We start from the raw sequence: 19,159 nt of genomic DNA, 5'->3' as shown, positions 1-19,159 counted from the left end.
TAAAAATCTTTCAAACCCTCGATTTGAGTCCAGACACCCCCGAAGGTGTGTCTGAATCCCTCAAACCAAGGCTCTGATACCAACTTGTAACATCCCAAAATCCAAGACCAAAAATTTCATTTTTAATATAACGATTTATAAAAACAATTTGTAAAAGAACATCATCAAATATTTTATTTCATAAAACCCTAGTTCACGTGTCTCAAAACCATATCATCAAATAGTAACAATGTCAGAGTACAAATCCCAAGAATCTCATATGCGGAAAATCATGTGTGTGATGCGCTACAGTCATGCCGGCTCCTTCCCCGTCGAAGAAGAGGTACCTAAAACCAAAACTATAAACCGTAAGCACAAAGCTTAGTGAGTTCCCCCATCATACCACATACCATACAACATCATACTGTCAGGCATATCTGGGTGCCCGACCTACCCATTCGGTTCTCTTTCAACCGGTGACTGCCTAGTATATCTGGGTGCTGGCCTACCCCTTCGGTCTCTTTCAACCGGATACGGGGACTATTTCACCCCTACTACTACTACATAATACCCTAACATACATACATTCATCATGTATGCCTAGCATATCTGGGTGCCGGCCTCCCCTTCGGTATTCCTTCAACCGATAATTGGGGACTATTTCACCCGCTACCACTACTATACTATAACATAACATACTAGCACATAAAGCATAGCGGCACACCAAACAATTATCACGAATACAATCATCTAACATACATCTCCTACTAGTGGGCCGACATTGTGGCCTTAGACCCACTTCTACTGGAAGGCAACTCACCTCAATGTCGTGCAATAACTGAACTGTCCTCGGTGCTGGGATCAGCTCTCCTCAAACTCCTACACATAACAGTCTCTTTCAATTACTCTTTATATTAATAACCCCTTTAAGGGTCAATCTTGGATAATGGTCAAAGTCAAAGTCAGAGTCAAAGTCAACCCCTGATCAAAGTCAACATTCTGGCTGACTCAACTTGCCGAGTTGGTCCATCAACTCGTCGAGTTCCATAATTAAGAGAATCTCGAATTCACGATCTAACTCGTCGAGTTACCCTCTAACTCTCCGAGTTTCTCCTTATGACAGAATCGGGACTTTCCATTTGAACCCGTCGAGTCCTTCCTTGGACTCGTCGAGTTCTCCTTCATACAGTCGGGACATTTGCTCACTGACTCGGCGAGTTCATCCTTGGACTCGTTGAGTTGTTGACCTTTAAGTCCAAAACACGTCTAACTGACTGAGTCATCTTCTAGACTCGACAAGTTGCTAAGTAACAGAGAAGGTTGCGGGAACCACGACCCGACTCGCCGAGTCCTAAGAACGACTCGTCGAGTCCCCCATGACCCAAATCTATCCAGTCGATTTCAGTCAGGCTTAATGCATCCAAAACATAGATCTGGCCTCCTAGGGTCGATATAACATGTAAAGTTACAAACTTTACGTTCATGCATGGGCTGTTTAGCTCAAAAAGCCCTAAAAAGTGGTTCATAGGATGCATGGGACTCCTCTGGCCATAAATTTGGCACCTTTATGCCATGGAGTCCCTCAAGGACCCTGGATTTGAGTTCTAAACCCCCAAACATGCTTGCATCCATGAATGGTTCCAAAAATGGCTCCTTAAAACCCTAAACTACCCCCAAAAAGAGATCTACTAGATGAATGGACAAGGTATAAACTTTATACCTCAAATGAGCTGGAAATGGAACACAACCTCTGGATATACATGCTTCCTCTTGAACTCCCAAGCTTCCTCTTCCTTCTCAAGCTTCAAAACCACCAAAAACACACAACAATGGCTCAAGAACACTCAAGATGGGTTAGGGTTTCGAATTAGGGTTTTCTGGACTAAGGTAGGCGATGAGGGAGGCCACAATGGGGTGTTAAGGCCTTTAAATAGGGTGCAAACCCTGAAAATTAGGGCTTCACTCTAGCAGACCTACTCGTCGAGTCGAGGCTGCTCGACTCGTCGAGTATACTTCAAGTCCCACGTCCCACATATCCAATTCCTACTCGACGAGTTTGGAGCCTCCAACTCGTCTAGTACCTTAGCAAATATGAATAAATTCTTATTTAAATACGTACAAGGAACCGGGCGTTACACAATTCAAGTACATATCAATTATAGTTATGAGCTTAGACACCTAATCCAATAGAACTTTCAAACTGTACCACATTTTAATTAACTTTTGTAGCTATAATATAATTATATAATTGGTCCCTACAATTTTGGTAATATGCTAATTTTTTTACTTATAATTTCAGTAATTTTTTCAGGGTAATACCCGATATACCTGAACCCAACCTAATATCCAGATTACCCATACCTGAATACTTGAATTTAATATAGTTCTGTTATCATTTTTTTTATTTGAAAAAATCTGAACTAACTACCGGGACTATCCGAAACCCAAAAGTTATACCCGGTCAACACCCTTACCTTGTATACAGATTTTGGGCAACCTTCTTAACAACTAAGGCTATGTTTGACGTACTGGCTAAAAAACCAGTTGTTAACTGAAAAGCTAGCTGATAACTGAAAAACCAGCTGATAAATAATAACGCCTGGTAAAACTAGCTGAAAAGCTAGCTGGAATATAAAATGACATTTAAAATAATGTGTTTCTATAATTAACTAAGGGGTATATTTGAAAATTAAAAAAAAAACTCATAAAAAACTATTCTAAGTAGTTTTTTAAAAAGGCTAGCGTAGGCTGGAGGGAGTCGGTTGCTACGAACGCTCGTTAAGCATACTGCACACCGCCCCTAGCGCGCTAGGGGGCTTGCTACCGGTGAGTCGCTAGGAGTATAACAAGAGGAGAGAGAGAGTTTGGTTTGAAGTGATTCGTGCTTCTATTTTTGACGGAATCTCACTTTACATTTGACCAATTCATAAAAATCTCTCCCTTTTTAGCAGTTGGAAGGTGTGAAGCTTCCATTTTTGTTGTTATAATTTGTTGGGTTCCTTACTAAAGAAATGGGGAAGAAGATAAAGAAGTTACACATTTGATCCCTAAAGTTTCAGCAACTTGGTATTTATTTGTCCCAAAGTTTAAGCAACTTGGTACTTTTTGTCCAAAAAGAGAAACCTTTTTATTTAATATTATGTTTTAAATTAGTGCAACATTTTTTTTAAATAATAAGTGTTTGTACTTAAAAAAATAGAATTTATTTAATAGTAAATGTTTGTGTATTAAAAAAAATAGAATTTATGTAATATTTTGTGTGTTAAAAAAAATAAAATTTATGTAATATTAAATGTTTGTGTACTAAAAAAATACAATTTAATTAAATTTGAAAAAAAAATGGAGTGTTAAGAGTGTTATAACTCCCTATGGAATACTAAGAATAAGGTACTAAGACAAAAAAAATGATGTAGCACTAAAAAAAAGTGACATGATAAGATGTTAGGAGTCTTACTATTCCCTCTAGCCTTATAAACTACTTTTTGGCTTACCAAACATGAGAACATAAAAAACTCGAAAAATAAGTTAGTGTAACACTCGTTTATTTATTAGTTAAATAAATAAATTAATGAACGAATGGTAGCCCAAAATAAATAATTATATATGTAGGGCGTTGGGTTCGAGGAGTTAATTGCCACATTTTTAGAAGTCGGGGGTTAAAAGCATGAGTTTGGGACTCATTTTATAAATATTTATGAAGACAGGGGCTCCGTGGTAATTACCGAGAATTATTTTTAAAAGAAATGAGGTGGAGGGGCTGAATATGTTATAATTAAGACATTGGGGAACTGTTTGGTAAATTGCGTACCTAATTTGAAAAGGGTTTTAGATGGTAACTTATGGACTGATTGTGAAAGGATTTTGGATGCTGGGGGGCTGCTTTGTAAAATACGGCCTTATTTTGAAAGAAAATGTCATGGGAGGGATCAGTCTTGCCATTATGGTAACAAGTTTGGTTGTGGAGGCGGGTATATATGTCACAGCAAACCCTAACCCTAGCTAAGAGGGTGCAGCCGCTATCATTGGAGATCTCCAGCCGCCACCTCCACTCTCACGATCTCCGACGCCGCTCCACCACCTCCGTTGAGGTCGCCACCGCCGCAGTCGAAGTCGAAGACCACCAGGAGCACCATCGTCGTCTCACCGCTGACGAGGAAGGGGGGGAGTCGGCTTCCAGTCGTGATGCTCGGAGGTTGCGTTTGTTGTGGTTGATGTTATCGCTTCCTCCGTGATCTCCCGCATTTACACAGCGGTTTACGACCGATGGCGCCGTCACCAAGGTCTCGTCACGATTCGGATGCATCCGACCAGCTCTTGCCATCAGGAGGAAAAGGCTGTCACCGGTGAAGAACGTGAAGCGACGAAAGGAACGATGAGGACGTCGGGAGAAGCCGGAAAGAGCTGGAACGTGGCTGTGACATCCCAAAAGCTTCCTCTTCTCCGGTTCGTTGCTGCAACGCCGCCTTAAACCACTGTTGTGGCTGCTGCCGCCACTCGTGAGTACTCTACCGCTGTCGTACGCCGCTAGATCGATGGCTGGAGTGCACCTCGTGAATCAGAAGCATGTATGTGTGTGTAACTTGGCCGGAAAAATGAAGGAAAGGCCCCCACCACCACCATGAGGTGGTGGCTGCCGCCATGCACCACCGCCGGCCACCTCAAGGTGGTTTGTGTGTGTATGTTTAGCTTAGTTAGTGTGTGTGTGTGTGCTTCGGTATTTTCGTTGTAATTGTAACTCAAAAGCGAAATAATGGAAAGAAATTGGAAACCACCACCCTAGGGTGGTGGCTACCGCCTCCTTCCGCCACCGGCCGCCGTGTCGGGTGGCAGTGTGCTTTGCCTCGTGGTGTTGATTCGTTGGGGTGCTTGAAACCCTAATGAGCCCAAAGAAGCTCAAATGGACCCAATGAAGCTTAATGGACTCTAATAGACCCAATAAAACCCTAATGGGCTTAATAATATTTTAGTGGACTTAATAGGCCCAATAAAGCCCTAATTGATCTAAAAGCCCAACAAATTAAAATTGGAAACCACCACCCTAGGGTGGTGGCTACCGCCTTCTTCTGCCACCGGCCGCCGTGTTGGGTGGCAGTGTGCTTTGCCTCGTGGTGTTGATTCGTTGGGGTGCTTGAAACCCTAATGGGCCCAAAGAAGCTCAAATGGGCCCAATGAAGCTTAATGGACTCTAATAGACCCAATAAAACCCTAATGGGCTTAATAATATTTTAGTGGACTTAATAGGCCCAATAAAGCCCTAATTGATCTAAAATCCCAACAAATTAATAAATGGGCTAGTATTTGGGTTGGAAACCCTAATTAGGGTTTGGAAAACCCTAATGCCATCAAAACCCTAATTTTGGAGAATTAATCGAGGCACACGGGACTTATTAATAACTTGGAATATTAAAAAATAATCATTGGCGGAAATTAATCTAAGCAATATTGGACTTAATGGATTAAGTCCTTAATGGATTAAGTCCTTAAAGGGTTAAGTAGGAAACTTAACCCTAATCATCATTTTATGTGAAACCCTAACTTCACTTGGGTTTATTGTTGGGCCTTTCTATTGGGCCTTGATAATTGGGTTATTAAATGGGCTATCCAAGATCAAGCAAATGGTCTAGAGTAATTTAATGGGCCTAGGGTAAGGCCCATGTAAGGGATTTGGGCCCAATTTGGAAAATTGGGCCATAGATGGGCCATAGTTTGGGCCTTAATGATTATATGATGTTGGGCCTTAGAATGAGACCATGTATAGGCCTACGCCCAATTTGGAAAATTGGGCCATGTGTGGGGCTTTGATTCTTAGTTGACTTTGGGCCTATGGATTGGGCCTTGGGCTGAATAAGCCAAGCTTGGGGTAATGTAGTAATTATGCAAGTATGTATTATGGTTATGTGTTGGGACCCAATTTTTAATTGGGTGTTATTTTGGTATTGACAGTTCGGGAATCTGTCATCCGGCAGCTGGGGTTGAGTCTGCGGGACTACAACAGTGTGGGATTGTGTCTACAGGACTTCAGCAGTGTGAGGTGAGTTGCCTTCCAGTAGGGGTGGGTCTAAGGCCACAATGTCGGCCCACCAACAGGGGTAGTTGGTAGATAATTGTCTTTGTGATAATTATCTTGGTATGTTTATGTGATATGCTCATGAGATATGCTTATGTGATATGCTTATGAGATATGCTTATGTGGTATGCTCATGAGATATGCTTATGTGATATGCTTATGAGACATGCTTATGTGATATGCTTATGTGATATGATATGTGCGTTAGTGGTAGTAGCAGGGAATAGTTTTTCCCTGACTCGTCTGTTAGGACCGAAGGGTAGGTCAGTACCCCATATATGGCTAAGTATGATTATATCCTGTCATTGTATGATAGTGGTAGGGGGTGAAATAGTCCCTAGTTACCGGTTGAAAGATACCGATGGCGGATACCGGTTGAAAGATACCGATGGCAGTTACCGGTTGAAAGATACCGATGGCAGTTACCGGTTGAAAGATACCGAAGGGGTATACAGAACCCATGCAACGCTTATCTGTCTGTTTATGATATGTTAGTATGTAATCAGCACGTTTATGACGTTAGTAGGTGATCAGTATGTTTATGATATATTATTATGTGATAGTGGTAGGGGTGAAATAGTCCCCGGATACCGGTTGAAAGATACCGATGGTATTATGTGGTATGTGGTATGATGGGGGAACTCACTAAGCTTCGTGCTTACGGTTTACAGTTTTGGTTTATGGTGCTTTGTTTTCAAAGGAAATGATCCGGCTTGATCGCAGCGCATCACACTATGATTTCCGCACATAAGATCCTTGGGGTTACACTCTGATATGGTTTTATGTTATTATGTTTTATTATTGACGCTCTGGTTTTGACATGAGACATTATTATTGACGATTTTATTACATATGGTTTTATATTAACTTATTTAAAAACGAAAGTTTTGGTCTTGAATTTTGGGACGTTACAAGTTGGTATCAGAGCCTTGGTTTGAGGGATTCGGGCATACTCTCGGGTGTATCTGAACTCAAACTGAGGGCTTGGCATGAAAATTTTCAAAAGAAAATCATTTTTATAAAAATAATTTAAAAAGAATTTGGAAGGAGAAAAGAACTTTGAAGAGAACAAGGTGTGTGATGCGTGCAATCAGCCGAGCTCAAGTAAGTTTTCCCGAAGATACCCATACATGTTATGTTATGATATGATATGATGATGAGAACTGCATGTTAGATTAGGGTTAAGGATCTAGGAAGATGCCTTATATGCCTGCTGTTTGTGCTTGTTGAGCTACATGATAGTAATGATCAGTTAGTGATAAGATAGCCTGTTTAGGTTATGCCTGACTGTGTGAGCCTTAGAATCGCATGCTAGTATAGATCCCTGGCAAGAGGATAGACTGATCTTATTGGAATATGTTGGTTAGATTTTCCATTGTCTGAATGCTGCTTGCCTTGTGCTTTGAGGGACTCTTAGTAATGTGAGCTAGCTACTAAGTGAATATGCTAAGTCGCGAGTGGCTATATTCATGAGGTAGCAAGTTGACATTGGTGGGAAGTCCTTTAGCAGCTGAGGACTGGGTGAGTACGGGAACCTAGGAAATCCTAGGAAGTGCTTTAGTGGGTTTGGTTGCGCTGTTAGCGAGCATTCAGGGTACCAGTTTGAGGAAGTGACTTGGAGGATTCAGGAGGATTACTGAGGAAAGTATGGATAGGTGTGGAAGGTAGTATTGGGCCCGTACTACTGTAAGCACAGGATCCATACTCGAATCAGCGAGAGTCTTGGAGAATCTGAGAAGCTTCAGGGAGAAGTTTGTGACCCGGTTTGGGGACAGAGGATGTTCCAGTTGTTACAGCTTAGCCATTGGCAAGCGAGCTAGTGAGCGTGACAGGGTGTCAGGCCCTGAAGGATATGATTTCCAAGAGGGTGAAAATGCGAGATCGATTTGGAGCACTTTGATAAGAGAGGTTCGTGCCAGGTGTGTATGGTAGAAGGTCCCGAGGGGAGATCCATGACCTCCGATCATCGGGTGAAAGGCCAGCAAGGTCGGGGTCAGTGCAACACGTACGAGAAAGTACACAAGGGAGTTTGTCACTCCAGGGGTTTAAGCTGCTACAGGTGTGGCTGGGTTGATCATGTCAGCTGGAGGTGATCGGTATTCCTCCAGATGTTGAGGGTATGTCATCTTCTACTGCTAATAAATGGATGATGGGAATACGTATCGCTTTGGGATTGTGAGCGAGTTTGGGTAAGTCAGATCTCGGGTCGGTTTTCTGCTAGTGTTTGGGTTATCAAGGATCATATATGCCATCCAGCATGCCGAAAGGTCCTTGATGAACCCACAGAGGGACGTACCTTGCGGAGTGGGTTCCGCGTGTACCGTTATCATTCCGGATCTTTGTCGAGATCTGTGCAGGAGTATTGTTTGGAAGATCCTCAATTAGGGTTAGAGCGATAATTCTCCAGTGAAGTTAGTGTTCAGTGGTACTGTGAGATTGGAAGTGGGAACGAGGACTCGTCAGCCAGAGTGAAGATTAAGGCCTCTAGTGTCAGCACGGGAGATGGATTGAAGTGTTAGATTGGACCAGATTCCAAGAGTACTCCTCAATATTTCAGAGGATGGGCGATCTTAAGGTTTAATCGGTGATTAAACATTAGCATTGGTAGGCACAGGTTGTCATCTGTGGGATACTAGAAAGCGAGAAGGATTGAGAACCCTTCAATTCTCGCGTGCTGTGAAGGCTTAGTCGAATCTAAGTGGGGGAGAGACTTTTTATAAAGTCCTTCAAATGTGAGTTCTGGTTGCGCGGGGTGCAATCTCTTGGGCACCTTGTCAACCAGAAGGGTATTCAAGTCGATCCGGCCAAGATAGAGGTTGTGATGTAGTGGGAGATTCCGAGGTATCCATCCAAGAAGTCGGTGGCCTTTCGTTGGGGGCCTGAGCAGCAGGTAGCCTTCGAGACTCTCAGACAGTGGTTGTGCGAGGCACTTATTCTCACCATGCTAGAGGGTGTAGATGATTTCCTGGGTTACTGTGACGCTTTGATCATGGGCATGGGTGCGGTACTGATACAGTGGGGTCACGTGATGGCAGGGTTCGGGAACCAGGTTAGAGTTCCGGTTAGGATTCAAGCTCAGTTGTGTGTTAGGTCGAGTGCGTGTTCGACCGGTATGGAAAGTGTTGTAAGACTACGGGGGTAGCCGTAGCATTCACTAGCAGTCAGATAGTATGGAAAGTGTTGTAAGACTACAGGGGTAGCCGTAGCATTCACTAGCAATCAGATAGTATGGAAAGTGTTGTAAGACTACGGGGGTAGCCGTAGCATTCACTAGCAGTCAGATGGTGATAGAGTGCTGTGAGACTGCGGGTGTAGCCGCAACATTCACTAGGTTAGTAGATAGTGTGAGTGCGTTGTTAGGACGCAGAAGGAACAGTAGTACCCACCAGTTCGGGTGTAGCAGTAAGGATAAGGAAATCCACGGATTGGATTTCGGAATTACCCAGATGGATTAGATCTGGTTGAGCCAGTAATAGGACTGTAGGAGCGCCACTACAGTTATGGGATCAGGAAAGCAATGGGCTGTATAAGATTGCGTGTGAGATAAGGCTACCATTGGTCAGGTAGTAATCACTTCCAGCCTTGGATTTGATGATGACAGGATTCGACGTATGGACCCGATCGGTTGGATCAGGAGGTTGTTAGAGCCACAGTGGCATGATAACTAGTGGCAACTAGTTCCAGAGAAGGATTTCGTTCAGAAGTCGACTAAGTAAGGAGCCCTTTGGCTCCGCAGCCGGGCCGGAACCTGGTGTCTCAGATGATTAGGAACGGATTGAGACCAGGGAGGTCTCGTTAGATTTTGAAAAGCAGCCATGTGGCAACATACTGCTTCAGGCAGTTCAGTGTTCGGGTAGTTTCAGTGTCTGGGCAGTATTAGTATTTGTGAATTTAGGTTGCAAGTACAGACGGAATAACTGGTTGATTAGGAAGTGACAAGTCACTCACAGCGGGATTAGACGAGCCTTGGCCAAGAAGAAGTGATATGCAGGGGTAATTAGTTCTGTGATCCTGTTTTATAGTGGGAACCTCGAACTATCAGAAGTTGATTAGACAGTTGATGGATAAACAGACTGGATTCGTCGATGATGATTCAGAATGGGTGGTCTGTTAGGGATTCAGACAATCTCGAGACAACAAATTCAGACAAAGTGGAAGTGAACTTGTTGCGAGAGATCCGTTCACCTATAGATTTTAGGGCCTTGCGGAGATTGGTCACAGCTACCCTGGGAAGGCTAGGGTGTACTCTGGGATGGTGACCATGTTACTAGAGTGGTTGGGTGTGTAAGAGAAAGTAAGGAGTGATTTCGAAGACGAAATCTAATTTAAGTCGGGGAGAGTTGTAACACTCTTTTATTTATTAGTTAAATAAATAAATTAATGAACGAATGGTAGCCCAAAATAAATAATTATATATGCAGGGCGTTGGGTTCGAGGAGTTAATTGCCACATTTTTAGAAGTCGGGGGTTAAAAGCATGAGTTTGGGTCTCATTTTATAAATATTTATGAAGACAGGGGCTCTGTGGTAATTACCGAGAATTATTTTTAAAAGAAATGAGGTGGAGGGGCTGAATATGTTATAATTAAGACATTGGGGAACTGTTTGGTAAATTGCGTACCTAATTTGAAAAGGGTTTTAGATGGTGGGGTTCAGATGGTAACTTATGGACTGATTGTGAAAGGATTTTGGATGCTGGGGGGCTGCTTTGTAAAATACGGCCTTATTTTGAAAGAAAATGTCATGGGAGGGATCAGTCTTGCCATTATGGTAACAAGTTTGGTGTGGAGGCGGGTATATATGTCACAGCAAACCCTAACCCTAGCTAAGAGGGTGCAACCGCTATCATTGGAGATCTCCAGCCGCCACCTCCACTCTCACGATCTCCGACGCCGCTCCACCACCTCCGTTGAGGTCGCCACCGCCGCAGTCGAAGCCGAAGACCACCAGGAGCGCCATCGTCGTCTCACCGCTGACGAGGAAGGGGGGGAGTCGGCTTCCAGTCGTGATGATCGGAGGTTGCGTTTGCTGTGGTTGATGTTATCGCTTCCTCCGTGATCTCCTGCAGCTACACAACGGTTTACGACCGCCGGCGCCGTCACCAAGGGCTCGTCACGATTGGGATGCATCTGACCAGCTCTTGCCATCAGGAGGAAAAGGCCGTCACCGGTGAAGATCGTGAAGCGACGAAAGGAACGATGAGGACGTCGGGAGAAGCCAGAAAGAGCTGGAACGTGGCTGTGACGTCGCAAAAGCTTCCTCTTCTCCGGTTCGTTGCTGCAACGCCGCCTTAAACCACCGTTGTGGCTGTTGCCGCCACTCGTGAGTACTCTACCGCTGCCGTACGCCGCTAGATCGATGGCTGGAGTGCACCTCGTGAATCAGAAGCATGTATGTGTATGTAACTTGGCCGGAAAAATGAAGGAAAGGCCCCCACCACCACCGTGAGGTGGTGGCTGCCGCCATGCACCACCGTCGGCCACCTCAAGGTGGTTTGTGTGTGTATGTTTAGCTTAGTTAGTGTGTGTGTGTGCTTTGGTATTTTCGTTGTAATTGTAACTCAAAAGCGAAATAATGGAAAGAAATTGGAAACCACCACCCTAGGGTGGTGGCTACCGCCTCTTGCCGCCACCGGCCGCCGTGTCGGGTGGCGATGTGCTTTGCCTCGTGGTGTTGATTCGTTGGGGTGCTTGAAACCCTAATGGACCCAAAGAAGCTCAAATGGGCCCAATGAAGCTTAATGGACTCTAATGGACCCAATAAAACCCTAATGGGCTTAATAATATTTTAGTGGGCTTAATAGGCCCAATAAAGCCCTAATTGATCTAAAAGCCCAACAAATTAATAAATGGGCTAGTATTTGGGTTGGAAACCCTAATTAGGGTTTGGAAAACCCTAATGCCATCAAAACCCTAATTTTGGAGAATTAATCGAGACACACGGGACTTATTAACAACTTGGAATATTAAATAATAATCATTGGTGGAAATTAATCTAAGCAATATTGGACTTAATGGATTAAGTCCTTAATGGGTTAAGTAGGAAACTTAACCCTAATCATCATTTTATGTGAAACCCTAACTTCACTTGGGTTTATTGTTGGGCCTTTCTATTGGGCCTTGATGATTGGGTTATTAAATGGGCTATCCAAGATCAAGCAAATGGTCTAGAGTAATTTAATGGGCCTAGGGTAAGGCCCATGTAAGGGGTTTGGGCCCAATTTGGAAAATTGGGCCATAGATGGGCCATAGTTTGGGCCTTAATGATTATATGATGTTGGGCCTTAGAATGAGACCATGTATAGGCCTACGCCCAATTTGGAAAATTGGGCCATGTGTGGGGCTTTGATTCTTAGTTGACTTTGGGCCTATGGATTGGGCCTTGGGCTGAATAAGCCAAGCTTGGGGTAATATAGTAATTATGCAAGTATGTATTATGGTTATGTGTTGGGACCCAATTTTTAATTGGGTGTTATTTTGGTATTGACAGTTCGGGAATCTGTCATCGCAGCTGGGGTTGAGTCTGCGGGACTACAACAGTGTGGGATTATGTCTACAGGACTTCAGCAGTGTGAGGTGAGTTGCCTTCCAGTAGGGGTGGGTCTAAGGCCACAATGTCGGCCCACCAACAGGGGTAGTTGGTAGATAATTGTCTTTGTGATAATTATCTTGGTATGTTTATGTGATATGCTCATGAGATATGCTTATGTGATATGCTTATGAGATATGCTTATGTGGTATGCTCATGAGATATGCTTATGTGATATGCTTATGAGACATGCTTATGTGATATGCTTATGTGATATGATATGTGCGTTAGTGGTAGTAGCAGGGAATAGTTTTTCCCTGACTCGGTTGTTAGGACCGAAGGGTAGGTCAGTACCCCATATATGGCTAAGTATGATTATATCCTGTCATTGTATGATAGTGGTAGGGGGTGAAATAGTCCCTAGTTACCGGTTGAAAGATACCGATGGCGGATACCGGTTGAAAGATACCGATGGCAGTTACCGGTTGAAAGATACCGATGGCAGTTACCGGTTGAAAGATACCGAAGGGGTATACAGAACCCATGCAACGCTTATCTGTCTGTTTATGATATGTTAGTATGTAATCAGCACGTTTATGACGTTAGTAGGTGATCAGTATGTTTATGATATATTATTATGTGATAGTGGTAGGGGTGAAATAGTCCCCGGATACCGTGAAAGATACCGATGGTATTATGTGGTATGTGGTATGATGGGGGAGCTCACTAAGCTTCGTGCTTACGGTTTACAGTTTTGGTTCCAGGTGCTTTGTTTTCAAAGGAAAGGAGCCGGCTTGATCGCAGCGCATCACATTATGATTTCCGCACATAATATCATTGGGGTTACACTCTGATATGGTTTTATGTTATTATGTTTTATTATTGACGCTCTGGTTTTGACATGAGACATTATTATTGACGATTTTATTACATATGGTTTTACATTAACTTATTTAAAAACGAAATTTTTGGTCTTGAATTTTGGGACGTTACAGTTAGCTTATTTGCTAGCTTGTGGCGCACCAAACATAGCCTAAGAGATCCATGCGAGGGGATTCTTGAATTGAATGATGATCATAATAGATGTCAGCTTAACCCGAAGCAAATTATGTGGAGGCTAGAATCAATAGGTCTTCAAATCTTTCATTTGGAAAAAAAAAATAAAACCCTTCTTATCCAATGATCATAAGACTTGTCAAAAATCTAAATTCTTGATCAAAGAAAACATGAACAAGGATTGGATCTTGATGATAAAAATGGATCTATGGTTGCAAATGGAACATTCATGTTTAGCCGGAAAGGACATTAGAAACCGACAAAAAACACTACCCGATTATATTGGTATTTTTTGTACAATTTCAATAAGTTCAATGACATATCGAACATAAAAGTAAGTTTAATAACTAAATATGTAAAAAAATCAAAGTTTGATATCTCTACAAGTCATTATCCATACTAAAAATAAATATAACTGTGCGTTAAAAAACATACAGTTCCTATCTTATTTAATACTACTGTTTTTAAGAAGAAAAGAAAATAATATCTTTAAATTGTTAACAAACCAATTTTATTAGATAAAAAGATGATAAACTTTTTACTTGATTTGTGCATAATATATTAGAGCATCGCCAATGATATTTTTTCATAAAACTTTTTACTATTTGAGTTTTATTGTCGGAGAAAAAAATAATTATTTTAGGGTTACTCCATACAACATTTTAATTTTTTTAGGTTGTCATATTTGATTCTATATTTAGAAATGTTTTAATTTATACCCTAATTGTATTTAGATATTAGATCTTTTTAGGCTTTAAATCTAGGTTTTTTTGTTTTTTTTGGACCGACAAACAAACCCTCATACACTACTTCAAAACTATTTATTTTTTCTCTAACAAGACTTCAACCATCAACATTTGGCTGATGATCAACTTTCCACCAACACTTAATACCGCTCTACTACAATCTATTTGATTACAAAGTAAAAATTATATATTTCATGAAAAAATCATATAATTCAAAAATATTTGTCAAAACTTTAAATATGATCAAATATTATAAATCATTGTGGTTACCTAATCTTTTATCATTTTTATTTATAGTTTTATAACTATAGATATGAAAACTTTATCATCTTTTATAGTTTTGAAAATAAATACCCAAAAAGTCATTTTTTTAGTTTTAATTATTAAAACTAACTCTTTTCATATGTCTTGTATTGATATAGTATCGGAGTACATGAATAGCATGAAAGATTCGTTCAAGTCATCAAAAAGGATCAAAGAAATAAGGATTGTAACTTAGAATGTGAAATGCATGACAGACAGACAACTTGAGCATCATCAAATGTTATGAGATGAGATATAAGAAAAATATGGATTCAGATATTTGTGTTGTAATATAGTTTTTTTTTATTTTACTTTTAATGTCAAATAAAGTTTTTATATTTGTATTGTAATATTTGTATTTATTTTAATTATAATGTCAAGTAATGTTATTTTTACACTAAAAATATGATATATGTTAGTAAAATTATAAATCTTATAACGAGGCTTAATAAAACATTTAAAATTGATAAAAGATAAATTAGTTATTATGATTATTTAAAAAAAAACATTAACCAATGAAGAACTTATTTAATAAAAACTTTTGTCTAAGTTAGTGGGATAATAATCTATCAAAAACAAAAAGACTTTTGAGAAATTAATCATTGTGTAAATTACATGAATGGTTCTTATGGTTTGGTGTAATTTGCACGTTTGATCATCACTTATTATTTTTTTAACTCGGAAAGTCTTACTGTTTATTTTTGTTACATGTTTGGTCCATGTCTTACCTAAAAAGACTATTTTGCTATTGATTTTTTTATTTATTTAAATAAACACTCACCCAACCCGATCTTCACCTCATCTTATATTACCTTACCTATCCCACCTTATTTAAATAAAATTAAAAAATCAATGGCAAAGTAGTCTTTTTAGGTAAGACAGAGACCAAACGCGCAACAAAAACAAACAATAGAGACATTACAAGTTTAAAAATAAGATAGGGACCAAACGTGCAAATTATCCAAAACCTTAGGGACCATTCATATAATTTACTCTTAATCATTCGATATTCATTTAAATATACCATGTTCTTTATTATTATTATTATTATTATTATTTTCAATTTTATACTTTTGAATTTTGATCGATATTTTAAATTTTGTTAAAAATTGATCTTAAATATTAAATTTTGGTATAAATATGATCTAAACATTTTTTTTACAAAGAAGCTATAAATCAATTTTGTTTAAAATATAGTCCCCACCTAATCTATATAGTCTGTAGTCATTTGTTTCAAATATAAGTAGACAAACATAGGCTTCATGGACTGGGGTCACCAATAGTCCCAAACCTAGTCTATATAGTATAATCGCTATTAGACCGCTTAGCTTAGGGTTCAGGGAGTGAGATCACCAACCCATTCGACCAATAGTCCCAACCTAGTCTATATAGTATAATCGCTATTAGACCACTTAGGGTTCAGGGAGTGAGATCACCAACCCATTCGACCAATAGTCCCAACCTAATCTATATAGTATAATCGCTATTAGACCACTTAGGGTTCAGGGAGTGAGGTCACCAACCCATTCGACCAATAGTCCCAACCTAGTCTATATAGTATAATCGCTATTAGACCACTTAGGGTTCAGGGAGTGAGATCACCAACCCATTCGACCAATAGTCCCAACCTAGTCTATATAGTATAATCGCTATTAGACCACTTAGGGTTCAGGGAGTGAGATCACCAACCCATTCGACCAATAGTCCCAACCTAGTCTATATAGTATAATCGCTATTAGACCACTTAGGGTTCAGGGAGTGAGGTCACCAACCCATTCGCCCGAACACCGTCCTTGTCATTCGCCAACGCTCACCAAGAACGATGTCGAACACCGTCCTTGTCTTGCGCAAGGGGCTCCCAAGCAGAGAAGAGAGAGATGTTCGGGGAGTGAGGTCACCAACCCATTCGCTCGAACACCGTCCTTGTCATTCGCCAACGCTCACTAAGAACGATGCGGAACACCGTCCTTGTCTTGCGCAAGGGGCTCCCAAGCAGAGAAGAGAGAGATGTATTGGTGGCTTCTGTTTGGTTCTTGGCTATTGTTTTTTTTTCATCTAAAATCATAATTATTAAATTAATACAATACCACTCTCTATATTTTTTATGCCAGACATATTAAATTCAAAAAAAAAAAATAATAAAAAGAAAATCCTACTTGACAATATTATTAGGCTGAAGGGAGTGGTAGCATGCTTAGCATGTTGCCACATCCGATTTTTTGATGTCATGTCAAATTTTTTGAAGCCACATAGGATGAAAAAAAGCTGTGGCATCCAAATTGCAAAAGATAGGGAGTGGTGATGCATTAGTTTAATTGGTTTTATATTGGAAAAAAAATATTAAAAAAGAAAAAAGAAAAAGATTTTAGCCAATAAAAACCCACCATTGAAGTTTCTCTCTCTTCTCTCTTCTCGTCATGTTTATGGCGAGACATTCTTAGCAAGTGTTTTAACATTTTAATGGGAGTGGAGCTGGCACTCTTGGCGAGTATAGAGGCGAGAGGGGTGGCGAGTCCACTCCCTCAAGCCTAAGAGTGCTACCACTCCTCCTTTCAGCTTTAATACCTCACAATGAATTTTACTACCAATTTTTTCTATTTTTTTTTTTTGAAAAGAATACAATCTTTTATACTAACTTTAATTCTTTTTATAACTTTTATACAACGTTTTTTTTTTCACAGTTTTTTTTGTTTTTAATTTTTATTTTCATACAATTTTTGGATTATCAGCATTTTCAATTTAAATTGGTTGATTCTATAAGTTTCAATCCCTAAAAAAATTGTATGTATATATATATATATATATAGAATAACTGTAAAACAAGTTTTAAAAAAGAATATACTTATGAATTATGACACTATAAACATACAATAATACAAAAGTAAAATAAGATTAAACACGAATTTACACCGAGTCAACTGAACAATGACTCACCGTTTCAAGACGAACTTCCGATTCTCTGACCTCGTTGCTCGTTGCAGCTCCTCAATCCCTATCTTCGAGCACGTAAAAACTAATTTATCCATTATACTCCGGCCATTCGCAGACGTATTCGCCACGCTGCGCCACCTACATCCCCCGCCGTCGATGAACTCACACATGAATATCTCTTCAGCTCGCGAGGAGATGTATACATACGCCGCGTTACTCACCATAGAGACGTCGATGGAGGAAATTTGCGAATCGTGGCTCTTCAAATTCTCGAGGAGATTCGCCGGCATCTCCCCAATTTCATCGAATTCGAATGACTCGCAGTTCACTTCCCAGAACTTCACTCCGTCAACATCCTCAGCATCACCCAACATCCCGATGACAATCAATCGGTCGTTGGAGAATCCGATAACCGAGTAAAAAACGCGGTGATCGGGACGCAGATCGTACGGTCCAGACCACGTATTGTTATTGGGATTGAACGAGTACGTTACACCGGAAGTTTTCTCCATGACGAAGATATGAGGATCACCGGAAGCAACCGAGAGCCACAATGACGCGGCGGATCCGTTGAAAAACTCGGGCATTGGATCCGATTTAGTCCATTGCTGTGACTCGAGATCATAAACCTCAACGGCGAGAGGATCGTCCTCAAAGTCGTAGGCACCGCCTGCAATCACAACGTGGCTGCCTACAACGGCTACAACAGGATCTATCCGCGAGACTTTCGGCGCCACCGCGTGGTGCCAAGTCAGGTGAAGCGGATCAAAAGACAACGAGAGCTTCGACGGCGACAACATGTAGAGAAGATTCGAGTGAGATGATCGAAGTGTAGATACGTAACCGATCGCCGGTTGTCGGATCTCGATCCACATGTTTGACTCCGGATCGTAGGCGTGACTGGTTGTGGAGAACGGGTGCCTAGAGCTCTGTGTGTGGATGATTAGCCATGGTTTGGTGTTGGTGGATGTGCGAAGGGCCGATGATACGGCGGCGGTCCACGACTTTGACACACCAGACGCCGGAAGTAAGTGTACTAGTGGGACGTAGGAGAGGATGGCCTCCAGTACATCGCCGTGAATTGATTGTTCATCGAACGACGACGTCGCTCTGGAGGAGTTACCCATACCTGACATGTCCTTTTTCTTGAAAGAACAAAACGTTGGGAGATTTTGGATTTGATTGAAAAAAAAAACACTCTACACAACTCTTTTATATACATGTCACAGGTGCATTTGTTTTTATTTAAACTATCCGGTATTATTACAAATCATTAAATCTTTAAAATTATAAATTATTTATAAGTTCTTATGAACATTATAAAATGATCTTAATTACTTTGATGATCTTTAACCATTTTTATCATGTTTTATTGATTTTCTTATTTTACAATAGATGATAGATGTTATATTTATATAAATAATTGTTTAGGTTCATCATTTTTCATTTTTTTGCCAAACACCTTTTTATTTTCTTTTCACCATTCTTAGTGATAGGAAATTGTCACATATAACTCCCTTGAAAATATGCAAAATATACAACAATGAGTG

The 19,159-nt window shown here is 40.6% G+C and overlaps 1 protein-coding gene across 1 annotated transcript; it reads right to left on the bottom strand.

Annotated features, from left to right (window-relative positions):
• Positions 1-17,502: 17,502 nt before the first annotated feature.
• On the bottom strand, positions 17,503-18,820 carry LOC145165792 (Kelch repeat-containing F-box family protein). Its single transcript, XM_079084685.1, has one exon. It carries the CDS (start codon positions 18,743-18,745, stop codon positions 17,609-17,611), a length of 1,137 nt encoding a protein of 378 aa, XP_078940811.1. The 5' UTR covers positions 18,746-18,820; the 3' UTR covers positions 17,503-17,608.
• Positions 18,821-19,159: the final 339 nt, after the last annotated feature.

This window comes from Lactuca virosa, chromosome 3, assembly GCF_052849685.1.
Source record: "Lactuca virosa cultivar CGN04683 chromosome 3, Lactuca_virosa_CGN04683_v6, whole genome shotgun sequence".
NCBI classification, from domain to species: Eukaryota; Viridiplantae; Streptophyta; class Magnoliopsida; order Asterales; family Asteraceae; genus Lactuca; species Lactuca virosa.
This window is presented reverse-complemented; position numbering and strand designations above follow the sequence as displayed.